Genomic DNA, 13,976 nt, shown 5'->3' with positions numbered 1-13,976 from the left:
GTATTTTTACACAGTCAGTTGCATATTCAAATATTGAAGCTTACAGAGTTCTTGATGATTACACAGGCCCTCTAGAAATATTAAGCTAATATTTATGTATGAGTTGATCAGCTGACCATTACCTAACTACATTAACTGATTGCTACATTAGACTATAGTAAGCAGTTCTGTAAACTCTTTTGGGAGAGGGTATCAAGCAATAAAAACTGCAGAAGAGCAGGTAGTTCAAGATAAGTTATTCACAATCAATCCTCCATTCATATCTTCATTATTTTCTCACTAGATCCTGTTGGATCCACAGCAAAAAAGCAACTGGGGATGTACAGTCCTTTTACCTTTTTATGCACTGAAAGAAGCCTGGGTCATCAATAAATCTCTCTCTGGTTTGGCATAGTTTACTGTTTTTACATTGGCAAGTAGTTCAAGTACAAGTGAATTTCTACAGCATTGATTTATTTTACAAAGCAATGTGCAATAATGGACACATCTGTACGTTGAAGACAACATAAAAAAAAGCCTTAGGTGTTATAGTCTTTCTCACCTGTAAAGCAATTACCTGTTTCTGGATCCTGCTACACTCGAGAGAAAAACATAAACACCTCAACTTCAGCATTTCAGGCAAGGATACATAAAGTTGGTACCTATTAAAACTGACCATGTTAATGTAGGAATAAGCTTACGAGACCATAACAAATGCTTTTCAGAAATAAGCGAAAGGAAAAACGATCATATGCTTCCACACCACTTTAACAAATAATTCCAGCAGTGCCCAGGGCAAAAACATCACAATGGTATCAAATTCTTTTTATGGTATACCATAAAGAAACATGAGGAAAATAGGAAGAGAACCATGGAATTTGTTATTGTCACATTCATCTGTTAGGTATTCACTGACTGTCACTGCTCCTATATGATGAGTATTCATAACAATTAAGAACTTACATTATGAAATAAAAATGAGTAACCACAAGCCCTATTTGTAACCAAAAATAAAATACCTTTGAATCTCTGTTCTTGTTCCATATGCAAATGCACACATAAAATTATAAAGGAAAAAAGCAAGCTGCAAGACAAAACATTGGCTGGTTGAGAAATGAGCAGTCCTTCAATCTTGTACCAAGGTATAAAGGCTATTAGAATTTGTGCATTCCAGAGATTTTAGGGGGGAAATACAGAATGTAATGCCAAAAGTATTCAGGAACTAACGGAAAGGGAACTGCATTATCTGTGGTCCATAAATTACAAATGAAAAATGAGAAAGAATGAGTTTATATAAGCATATACATGTATGTATATATATAAATATTTATATTATATAATTTACCATGAGGACATGCAATTATTGGAATAGCACCTATTATACAATATAATACAAAGGAATAGACTTTCCAATGGTACAGTTTCTTCAGAAAAAAGCAGGTATATCCTACCTATTGCATTCATCTGTAGTGCTTGAAACCTGAATGAAATTAAGGTTCCACACTGTGCTACATTACATATGGGAAACAATATACATATTCATAGTAAGAAAAGGAAAAAAAAAAAAAATCAACATAGTCTGACAATGCGAGTGAAATTCAGTGCAGCTCCAGGGCAGCTTTAATGCAGCATTAGAATGTGTTAGCTCAGAGACAAAATACTCCCTTTATAATCCAAAGGTATTCATTTGGCAGAAGTTAAATAAAAAAGCACAGATGCTGGCTGGAGAGGCAGATGACTACAGCAAGCAGATCAGTAACTGACAAGTATCCCATGCATCCAGCATCCCGATAACAGGGATAATTAGGGAGCGCTGGCTGCACCCTTCTAAGGCTTGCGTTCTTTGACTAGTCAAACCTGCTATTCTCTTCCTAGTATAGCAAAAGGTGCTGTACCATTATGTTCCCTACAAGCACAAGGGATTATTAAGTACCTACGAAACAAAGTTGGAGGAATTAAGACACCATGGACTTTAGTGACAGACAATGAAGCTTGGCTATCAAGGAACCATTTGGGCAAAAGAATGACAAGAATCCAACATAAAAGATATCTCAGATTGCTTTCTGTGTATTTTGCTTTGATGACTAATATTTTTACCTGGATTTTGTAAGGGTGTTAGGTATATTTCTGTCACCTAAAAGCCTACGAAGTTCACAAAGTAGACAATCTCCCCATCTCTGTTTCATCTTTCAAATTTTTATAAAACAACCAAAAAAGCAAGTCTTGGTTGTTAACCAACTCTGCATGGTAAGATCAGTGGTTTCAGTGATCCATCACTAATGGAAAAACATAAGCCAGCATTGACAAGGGTTCTTTTTGCAGTTAAGGGGGGGGGTTTTTTTTGGGAAGCTACTTTATAGATTTCTAATTTATTTTCTAACTTACATTGCAATTTATTGTAAATCTGCAACATTCAGCAAAGTGCAGACATCTCCTCCTTTGTCTCAATTTCTAGACAGGAATGCTTTTCCAGATTCTACTGAACATGGGTTGAAGAACCCCACTGTGACTCCCAAAGAACTGTATGATACAGAACTGAGACTTGGCTTCTCGGATCCTAATTAGTACTAAACACATGTCTAAAGAATACACTTATAAAACCATCTGGGGAAATGTTAATTTTTTAATGTTATCAGTGTCAAGAAAGGGCAAGGTGTATGATACTTCCTTAGGTAAGAAAATCTGTGCTGCTGTAGACAAGGGACAAGATAAGCACTGAGTGACTCGGAGATGTGTGCAGCTCAAAATGGAAGAGACTTAAAAGGTAGAAATACCATCATCTTCTAAACTGTGTGCTTTTTTTAAACTGCAAAGACATGCTTGAGCAGTACTTATCTCCCAACGTGATGATGTCATTTTGGGAATAACCATTTCAGGTTTTTCTTACATACACCTTGATTATGTAAGGCCTTAAATAATTAGGCCAAATCTTCTAGCTAGGTAAACTAAAACCATAGAAATAAATAGCCTTTTAAAACACTCACTTTAGAGATATTTCTTATTCTAAATACATTGCACCTCTTCAACTACCTAGTCATTCTTATTCTGGCCTCTACTTCCCCTCTTGCGGATCTGCTTGCTGCCTGCTTTTAGGCAATGCCTGGCCACTTATTTACACAGAATGCTCTTATGAATAGTTGATGATGCTTACTTTCTTTTAAAAGCGCAGATTCAACACCTTTTTTTTTTAAATATATTTTTTGATTATTTTTTTAAATACACAGTACACAGACACAACATGCATCAGATTTAGGAGGAGGTTTTATACCTGTCAAGGCCCAGTTCCTATCTGCTAAGCTTAGTGGTTGATTTGCTCCTTCCTATGGGAGTCTTAGTGTTTGGGGAATGGTGGAAGGAACTGCCAGATCCTTTCAGACCATTCTTGCTTGGTTTGTTGCAGCAGTGCTCTTGTTGGCAGGATCTCCTAGAAGATGAGGAGCCTGAATGGCTAGGAGGTGATTTACTCCTCCCAAGATGTGGGGATGAACTCCTCTGATCATGATGGGGTCTCCCAGCCCGGGACGGAGAAGAACTGGCAGTACGGGGTAAGGAAGAGCTCCTAGGGGAGGCACTGGGACTGCGTCGGGGGATGACAGGGCTTTTGGGTGGTGTTTTTGGACTATGTGGAGATCCTGGACTCTTACACTGGGTAGAACTCCTTGGTCTTTGAGATCCATTCTGTAGGATTTGAGCCAGACGTGAGATAAGATCTGAGTCCGAGCTGCTACTCCCTAGGACTCTGTATCTGCGCAACCTTAAGAAGAAACGAAGAAAGATTATTTCTGTTCCCATCTATTCACTGAAGTTCATATAGAAACATAGTATCACTAGAAAGATGATCTGTCATTGCAGAACAGACATCTGGAGCTGAAGTCTCCTACAAGGTAAGGGTGTTTGGATCTAGGCTTTGGCTTCCGTGTTGTTCAAATCAACACAATATTTATATTTGCATAAACTCACTCACAGAAACAGCCTCAGTGTTTACAGGATAGCTGAAATTTCCTGGTGGTGCTGGAAGTACACTAAAGAGCAGTGCTTATTGCCTCTGTTTTGTAGGGGTACATTCATTCCTGCACATCATCAATACACTCCTATACACACTTTTAAGGGATGATAAGGCACCACAACTTCCTTCAGAGGATTTCACACTACCGTATCAAAATTCTCCTTATCCTGGTAATGTAGGCACTGAAGAAACTAGATTGTGGTTGTCTGTATATAGAATTGGTGAATGGAGGCTTCTAAAATTCACTCTGCTCTTCTTTAATTAGTGTTTTACTTAGCCATGACCTGAGCATAGCTAGCTAACAAGACTGATGGCTGGAATCTCCAAACCCTAACACTTCCCGTGTCTACAATAAGAACAGCTGAATTTTCTAAGAGGCTGGATAGGACAGATCACACTGATTTCTCTGGATTTGTGAATGAATAATCAACAGTTCTGGAAAAGTGACCCCACTTTAAAAATACCCAGAACTGTAAAGATTTAGTTACAGATTGACAGGTTTCAAAATACTGAATATACATCTATTGATATGTAAGTTTTAACAGTGAAGCAGGCTCATTCTTGTGTATCAGCCTTTCCTCATTCGTTCTCCAACAACATAAGATTTCTCAGAGGACTGAAGCCCAGCATTTTTTTATAAATATTTAAAAGTTGTAACTTCTACAGGATACACACTGCACAGTAACTGCAGCCTAGCTCAAACCCATTTTCAACCTAGAAACGTATTTCTGTTTTCTCTGCATTACCTAGCTTCTACCCCAGGTCTAGCAGGTGGTTTTCCCGGTGGTGGCCGAGGAAAGAACTGAGCTGAATTTGAATTGGTGACTTGATCAGTGGCTGCCCAGGACACTGGCCTTGGAATCTTGCTTTTTCTGGACTGAGGGCTGCTTGGAGATAAAGAGCTATCTTCTGTCTGCTTGCTGAAATGAGAGTCCAGTGTCAACCTAGAAAATGAGGATAAGACATCATCCTCAGAAAAAGGTACTGGAGCAGCAGCCTTTTTTTCCTCCAGTGACTTATCAGAGGCACTTGAAAGGTCACCAAGGAAAGATTTAAGTTGTCTCTTTTCCATAAGTAGTCTGACCAAGTCTGTCTGATGGGCCTTTTTTAGAAGAAGTTTTTCCTTTGCTGAAACAGAAGAGGACTCTGAAGTTGAGTCTATCTCTTGTGCTAAAACTGGGATTCGGCTCTGCCTGAATACAAAAGGAGATTTAACCAAGTCTTTCTTAGATCGATGAGAATTCTCATTTTCTGAAATGCAGTGGAATAATTCTCCATTTCTGGGAGCATTTTTCTCTTTTTTGTTCTCCTGGTGCAAAAAAGTAGTAAGTGCCACTTGGTGGCATTTCAAGTCTTGGATATGGACTTCCTCCGTATTAGAATGAAAACCATTTTCCTGAACTGGTGCTATTTTGCTTGCCTGTTTATTAACATGTGAGTTGGTAAGTCCAGAAGGAGAAAATTCTGATGTTTTAGGTGCTATCGATTTCAGAACTTCATCTTGATTTGGCATCAAACTGATGGGCTCTGGCTTTGATTCTTCAGCAGCTTCAGTATTTGTTAGAGGTTCTTCCTCTGCAGATTTTGAGTTTCCTGGCAATGAAGAATTCTGTTCTTTGCTTTGCATTTCAATGGCATCCTCAGAAACCACTGGAAGCCTTTCTTCCTCCACCTCCTCTACAGGAATATTTTCAAGTTCTTTCTCTTCCTGTATCCCACCATGTTGCTCAGGTAGGTCCTGCTGGCCACAGTCCAGGACACTGACACACTCTTTGACAAGTCCTTCTGTGTCAAGCACCTCTTGGCTGATATTAAGAACCAAATCTGGTCTGCTGGCACTAGCTGGAAGTGCATCTTCTGTCACAACCAAACCTGGCAAACTTTCCTTTGGAGAGGAAAGTTCCACGGTGTGTTCCATAGATGGAGCATCCTGCTCTCTTTTCTCCAGCTGGTGGCCATAATGAAAGCTCTCTGAAGCAGACTGTGTGGATGCCACTGAAGGTCTGGGTATTGTTATCTGCAGTGGAAAAATAGAGAAGGAAAAGGTGAAAAACTCGGTAATGTTATACACATAAGACTCTTTAAATATCACTTTTGATTCCATGTCTTCAAGATACATTACATAATGATTCCTATGAATCACAAGATTCAAGTAATACCTAACTTCACAATTTGCATCTAGATAACTAGGAAAAAAACCCAAAACCTCTATCATCCCAGGACAGAAATGTGTAACAGGTGAAAACAAACATAAATCTCAGTGGAAAATGTTGCAGTAACCAAGTAACCATCCTGAAAATGAGATCCAGCCTAACAGGTAGGCTTGTTATTTATTTTACATTAGTTTGTATACTCTTCGAATAAGTTGTATATAGATATAAAACGTTTAACAAGTAGACAACATAGTTTTAGACAAGTACAGTAGATGAAGAACACAGTGAAGTCCAGATTCAGGAATGGACTTAAATTTCAATTTATGCAGAATTTAGATAAAGACTTTATTTGCCTGATTAAATACATCCATACCCATAACGCCTACATTTACATCCAGAAAAAACATTCCTGAGCACCCGAATCTATGGGGAAGGTAATAGCTTTCCTATAGAAGCTTATACATTGTTTTAACTGAGCTACCTGGTCATCTCCTTATATAAGGTCATTAAGAGATTCACAAACTAAATATTCACACATTTAAATACCCTAACAGGTCTAATCCAATAGATATGCTTAAAGCACTCCTAAAACCTATATACCATATTGAATTAGAGTCCCTTTGTAAAACAGGTGGTTATGATGAGTACTGCTTCTAGTACATAGTTAATTGCTAGAGCACATATCCAGGAAATGGAAAACCTGCATTTGTGTCTCTCACCTACTGAAGAACACAAACCCACTTCCCCCAGTTCCCATCAAGTATGGACAAAACCAGAATGGAGTTGCTTCTCACCTTCCCCATTGAAGTCAGGCCACTGCAGACAGAAATGCAAGTCATGAGGTCCAAGGGAAAGACAGCACTCACAAAAGTGAGAGGACTTTTATCTCTATTGCCAAGGGAGAAACACACTCTCACGTGAGGAGAAGTCCTAGATTCAGGTTTATATATATTGGATAGATTCATTTCGTATAAACAGTAAAACAATCAAGGATCTTTCTCTGCATGGACAGAGAGTCCAGCTCCTTTTTTCCTTGTATTCTTTAGCCTCATGAATCTGACATAGTTTGAGTCTGTAATACTCAACAGAAAGTGGAAGACCGAAGCCTGGGTTTAGACAAAAAAGACTTCCTTGATGCACTGATGGTAGAAGAGACAACTAGTGGTAGCCCATTTCCAGCGTTGCCACGATTCTGGTATGTTACAAGCCAGATTTCACTTGACCTCGCTGCAGAAATTATACACGCTGCTTAGTGGGCTTTAGCAAGAGCTAGTACATTGGTACTACTGGGTGGTAGAAACCAAGCTCATCTCTCAGGACCCATAACAATTCATAGTATGTACTCAAACTTTACAAAGACAGAACAAGCCTCCAAACTAAGAAATAGGAACTAACAGTGAAGGAGACATACTCAGATATCCCACGAGAGTACAACAGCTTCATTGAAATTCTTGATTTTTTTTTTTGCATTTTTTTCATAGTCCTACATAACAATTTCCATCATTATGGGTGCACAGTTACCTCCATGAAACACAAACATCCAACTGATATTATAAACATTTCACCGGAACAAAACATGAAACACAAATCACAGGTATAAAGCTGAACTAAAGAGGGGACAATTATTTATGTTGAATAAATTATTTTTCTTTTCCAGACTTCTCACTTGATGAGGTAGTCTGGTTGCCAATTCAAATAACCCAGGAATCAAAAACCAGAGTTGTTTTCCACATATCTGAAGGAGGATGGCTTCCCTTAAAATAAAATGGTCTGGTATCCTCTCAAATTTCAGAGGTAGGACAACCTTAGTTATTTGCTTTTAGGAAGATATTTATCTCCTTGGTGTATTTCCAGAAGAGCTGAATTTGCATTTAAATCCTCCTTTGCTCAAATATATTTTCATGGAAACTCTCTTTTCCTTGTGACCTCTCTCTCATATGTCAATTCTTGGTTAGGTGAAACCAGTTCTGATCTGAACTTTATTTACATTTTTCAGCAGACTTCATATCCTTTGCCACATCTAGAGAGAGAACTTCCTAGTCTTTCAGGCCCACCTTGGCCAACCCAGATTTAACCCTTACACTCAAAAAAATAGAAGACTAAGCTTGTTGAACAACCTACAATAGAAGAGGAAGTGGCTATTTGCAAACAAATACCAAACCACTGAACAAGTGAAGGATAGAGAGGGATACTCTATGACTTGGTGTCATGAAAGACTCAGTACTACTGACTAGTTCACAGTTTCAGAAATGGCTTTCTGAACACATATATCACTTTCTTGATGTGCATTCACTAACAAACAGAAGTTTGCTTTCTCAGATGGTCAATAAACCTCTTATTCGTCTTCTCAAAGGACAAAAGTTAAGTTGTATCCACACTGGACTGAACATTTCACCTATTTGTGCAAGAAATTTAAATGGATAATCCTGTAGAAGTGCCTTTCATGCAAGGGTTGCTGCAACTTCAGGTGCAGCTTTAAGAAAGAAACAAAAGAAAAAGGCCAATATAGACAAAACCTGGAAATGTGTATGAAAAAACATAGAACTGAACCCTGTTAAATCATAGGATGGTTTGGGTTGGAAGGGACCTAAAAGAACAACTAGTTCCAACTCCCTGCTATGGGCAGGAATACAAATGGTTTCCTTTGGAAGAACTTGGATGTAATAGTTACTAAAGAAATGGAAGAAGCTTGTCGACAATCCTCCTAAAGGCTCCGTATAAGATTTCTTTGGCTAAAGCATGACCTTCTTTATAAGGCTGGACACTGCAGATAAATTCATGATTCACACTATGCAGGACTTTAAGGAAAAAAGACTGGAGGAAGTTTTAAATCCATTAAAACAATTTAAAAAAAAAAAAAGTCCTGTAGCCTTAATTATCCCATAAATAGTCTCCTTACTCTCTTGATTGTGAAATCTTGCAAGACAGAGGTCATAATCAAGGAGTCTAAGGAGGGCTGATCCTGAGACATGCAAAATACACCAACCAAAATTATCATTTAGTCTAATTCAGGGAGACAGCTAGCTCAAGGTTATTCAATACACACCTGGTTACAAAACAAGTAATACATGGCCTGATATGCAAAACTTTAAAACCCCATCATAATAATAAATAAACCTTATACTTTCTTTTCTTCTGCCACTAGTTAAAATCTTATCCTATGAGATTTCTACGACTAATCATATCAATTTTGTAAAATGCTGAATCTGAGGAATGAAGACTACAATGAATTGCAAGATTACAATTCATCTAAGAAGAAAAATAGCTTCTTCCTTCCACTCATGCTGGCTGCTACCTCTGCAAGCGTGTCAACTGCTGGTAGGACTTTGGGCGTCTTAGAAACATGGTTTACAGATCTGTTGTTCGGCTAATCCTGTCATTATTTGTAACTTCTCTTATCCATAAGCCATTGTCATATTACTTGGCACTCTGAAGACACTCTACCTCATCAGTTTACTCTTCAGAACTTCTTTCCTACCTTAGTAAAGTTTCTGTATGTATGAGAACAAACCTCATGTATCTTTTCTCTTTTCCTTGCTTCTCTTTTCCATCTATCATTAGCTCTATTACCTACCAGGAATATGACCAATGCTAGTATGAGTCTGCAACTTCTGCAATACCAAACAACCTCCCTGAATCCTTCCAGTTCATCAGCTTCCTCTTACTTCACAAGTTTTTCTTTGTGTCACTTAATTTCTATTTCCTTGCACAACTATATGCCTCTGCAGAGAAATCTGAACTGCAGCTGGTATGAAAGTGTAAAAACTATGTTAGTGCTTGTAATTTATTGCTAGTGTCATTCTCACTGAATAAACCAGTTACGCTTACATCTTTGTAGATAACTCACATAGCTTATTGTTCAGAACAGCCCTCCAAAACTTTCCAAAATCCTCCCTGCCTACTAGTATCATTCCTACTGACTATTTAGAGTCTAATCCTTTGTATCTTTTATATTCCCTTCCCAGATTAAATTCACAGCAGGAAAAATTAAATGTATTATAGATTTCCTAAACTACACTGGCTATTTCTACACACAACAGGCCCTAATCCTAAACTAAAGGGAAGTAACATATGTAAGCTTACTTATAGCTACCTGAAAAGAGGAACATGTTGGCACAGCTCTTCAGATATATCCAGATATATTCTTTCTGCTATTCTATACTACTAATTTTTGCATTAATTTATTTGGAGGTTGCAAGAAATAGGAGTGGAATACACATACAGAGCTGAGAATGTACAAGACAACTGGTTTTCATATTCTTCAATGTGATAGGTATCTTTTGATGTAAAAAACTTATAAATCTGTGTATACAGTCTCTTTTAAGGGCTATTAATCATGGCTTAGTTTCAGTATTCTTTAAATACCTTCCCCTTTTCAGTTATTCCTATGCTATTTACCAGGTAAAAGAAGATTTTTTTTCTGTTTTAACATAAACCCATATCCAAACATCCAATAGGGCAAATATTGATTGCTCTAAAAGCAAAATCTTTAATCGCTTTTAGAGAATGCCTATCATTGTAATAAGTGGCTAATCAGTTTGGTAACGTGACTAAAACAAGTAGTCATTTAATTTGAAACTTCCTTTATATAATGAATAAACCAATTGAAGAATATTCTTGAAATTTACTTACATTGTTGGAGAACTGGGAGGCAGTGGTGCTTACAGATTATTACTTCATAACTCTCACACAATACTCCTATCATAATCTCCTATTAAAAATGGGCTGGTATGGTAAGATTTTTTTGGAGTTCCACAGAGACAGTCTTTTTCTGACAAAGAAACCATAAATTTGCCTTAATGCATAGTTCAGGGATCTGAAAAGGTGGCAGCAGAAGCCTGTTTCACCTTCCCATCTCATGCTATTATTTCCTTCTTTACAGAAACTGAATTGATACCTTACCATACTTATTTTCGAAAGTCACTAAAGATCTAGAGATGAAGAACTATTTTCAGAAGCTTGGCACTTGGAGACTTATTCCTCTGCCATGCTGGAAACTACTGATTCATGAGGATCGTGGTTTTAGTAACAAAGCCAGTGAGTTCGTATCCCACTTTAAGTAGCACAATGTAGTTACCATTTTTACATCTAGATTTTATAAAACATCTAGCAATTTTCTGTAGGATGCGAATTAGTTCTCCACGAGAGGTTATGTTCAAATATACTTAGGGAATCTGCTGCGCAAGTATACTTAAGGACTCAGTTAAGCAAAATACAACAGTACAAATGAGAAGGTTCCTCCTCTAACAGAGGACACATTAAGTACGAAGTGACATTTTTTAATTAATGGTGCAACTACTTTTGGCATATAAAATGCAGTTCCAATATTTTCACAGCTGTTATTATCATAGCTAAGAGGCATGTAAGCATCTTTAAGCAACTCATTTTGCTTCAGCAGTTACCTGTGAAAAATATCTTACTATGTGTTTTTCTTACTTTAGAAACGATGTTTTCTACTTTCGTGTGATCTTTTTGAAGCTAAGCTCTATATTAATATCTGTCCCTACAGAGACAATACCTGTAATTTTCAGAAACAATAAAACATAGGCTAATGCTTCCTCAGGAAAACCCTGAACTCCCATTTCCAAAGCCACATTATACCTTGTTATTAAGGACCAGTACTTTTTTTGTTTTTTGAAACACAGCATCTTCTTTGAGTAATTCATTTGAAATGCTCTATTCTAAACCAAAGTTCAGTCCAAGTAATTAGACTTTCTTTGTTATGGGGAAAAAAAAAAAGCAAGCCATACACAGAGACTTTCAAGACTCTCAATCACATATGTTTTTATGTATAATAGCAGTGGGGTCTGGCTACTACTGCTCAGATTAATTCTGAATATTCCTCTCCAACATAAGCATTCCAACGAAGGGTAGTTCATACATAAGATCTGCCTTAATACCCATCTGCAGACATCAAATATGTCAATCTTTTCTGTTAGTATCTGATTCCTATGAGCCACTGCCTAATTCTAGGTTACTGCCGTGCTATACTTACACTTCAGTTTCGCTATTTACACTGTCAGGTTTTTGTAAAGGTAAAAGTATCTTTCATATTCAAAAAGCAACACTCTAGAAAACTTGATAAAATTAAGAGCCTTCCTGACTTCTGATCCTCAAGTCAGACAGTGAATCTATTCATTTATATGCTGTAATAAATTAAATCCATTTCTATCCAATTATAAGATTGGCACTATATTAGCACATGTTGCCCACAGTTGTGTTTTGCTCCCCATGGAGAGAATCTGTGAACACTACAATTTCCATGCATGAATCAAACACACCAGAGAAACTGATGAAACCATGCAAATACAATTTTAATAAAAATTCTAATGATTAAAATAACAGCAAAAAATTTAAACATAAAATTTCATTTTTCAAACTTCAAATCCAGATTAAAATTTCCTTAAATCTCTCCTCAGAATTACTGGGATGAATGTGAAAGCATGATGGATTTTCTCATGCCTGCAGTATGCTACTGCCAACAGCAGTTGTAATTCACATAAAGAACTAGCTGCTTTCAGTTTGCTTATAAGCATGCTTAATAGAAATCCTTTAGAGAAGACAGAACTAGAGATAAGAGTGTGATCTATGCTAAGGGTCTTTCTCTTCCGACGTTTTTTATATGTTCTCTCCTGTGATTAGAATCCAGCTTATCTTTTAAAAACAAAATACCTGATGCTTCTGGAAGCCTGTTATGTTCCATAGTTTTGCCTCTGTGAACAGGAGTGATGATAAATGTAAAGCACAGCTCCATGATGTAGTTACCGCATTAACAACTGCCGTAAGATTAAGATTACAAGACAGCTGATTCCATCCAAGCACTCAAGCAATCTGCAGGTGCCAGCAATACATGTTGCCACTTAGGTATTTAAGCTGGATAAAAATACAAGGGCACTATCAGTTTATTCTGATTCTGGTTTGGTTGCTGGCCTGGTATTATTAAGATTAGTTATACCAATAAGGCAGCACCACCAATTTGTAAGCTCTCTGCATTCATTGTGTTGTGTTTAGAAGCTGCCTGAAAGCAGTCAGAGCCGCTCTACACCTGTAGCTACAGAGTAAGCAAACACATCTACGTACGGTTCATGTAGTAGCAACAGTGTACAATTGCCAAATACAAAAAACATTAATAATAATTCAAAACTGAAACAGTTTTCAAAAATTAAAGGTTGGTATATTAGAGACCTCCACTCAGCACTCATCCTAATTTTAGCGGTTTCCCTATTTTCCTTATTTTTAAAAGTTCAAGAGAAAATGCTAAGATGCTGATAAATTCACAACCTCCAAATAAAGACTTTTTTTCCCCTATAATTCTAGTTAGTCTAGTATCATGCAACTCTAATGATGGCAGACAACAGATTTTAAGATTTTATTTTATGGATGATATTGTAGATAATATCTGCAATTATACATATACAATATGTATGATACTAATTAGATGAATTGTACCTTAATAACACGAGACAACCATCAGTCCTTGGGCTCTGAATTGTAACTACCTAATTATTTCGAGATTATTGTACGTATTGTCATCATGGAAACAACTGTTGAAACCAGAGTTCATTAGCTCTCCATGGGAGACCCTGCAGACCATTTAGCTTTCCTGAAACATCTTTGCTTATTCTCTGCTAATGAAATTATGCTGCTAGAAAAATGTACTAAATCACACGTGTTAGGGATAAGATTGGCATATAAATAAATAAATAGACTTGATCATTTCAAGGACAGACAAGAACAGGTGAGCCATGTGGTTATAAATTTTGGGAATCTTAAAAGAACAATGGATTCCAGAAAACCAGAACATTTAAACCAGTAACTTTTTATAAAGTCTTTTTCCC

At 37.1% G+C, this 13,976-nt stretch overlaps 1 protein-coding gene across 1 annotated transcript in view; it reads right to left on the bottom strand.

The window, feature by feature from the left end:
• Positions 1-3,264: 3,264 nt before the first annotated feature.
• Positions 3,265-13,976, bottom strand: part of TTBK2 (tau tubulin kinase 2) — a gene marked incomplete at its 5' end in the record, with an annotated part of 47,730 nt that continues 37,018 nt past the window's right edge. Inside the window, 2 exons of the mRNA XM_010015825.1 lie at positions 3,265-3,733; positions 4,732-6,002. Of these exons, the coding sequence (XP_010014127.1) occupies positions 3,265-3,733; positions 4,732-6,002 (1,740 nt within the window). The remainder of the gene's footprint in view (positions 3,734-4,731; positions 6,003-13,976) is intronic.

Source organism: Nestor notabilis, unplaced genomic scaffold (assembly GCF_000696875.1).
Source record: "Nestor notabilis isolate BGI_N333 unplaced genomic scaffold, ASM69687v1 scaffold3186, whole genome shotgun sequence".
Taxonomy (NCBI): domain Eukaryota; kingdom Metazoa; phylum Chordata; class Aves; order Psittaciformes; family Psittacidae; genus Nestor; species Nestor notabilis.
This window is presented reverse-complemented; position numbering and strand designations above follow the sequence as displayed.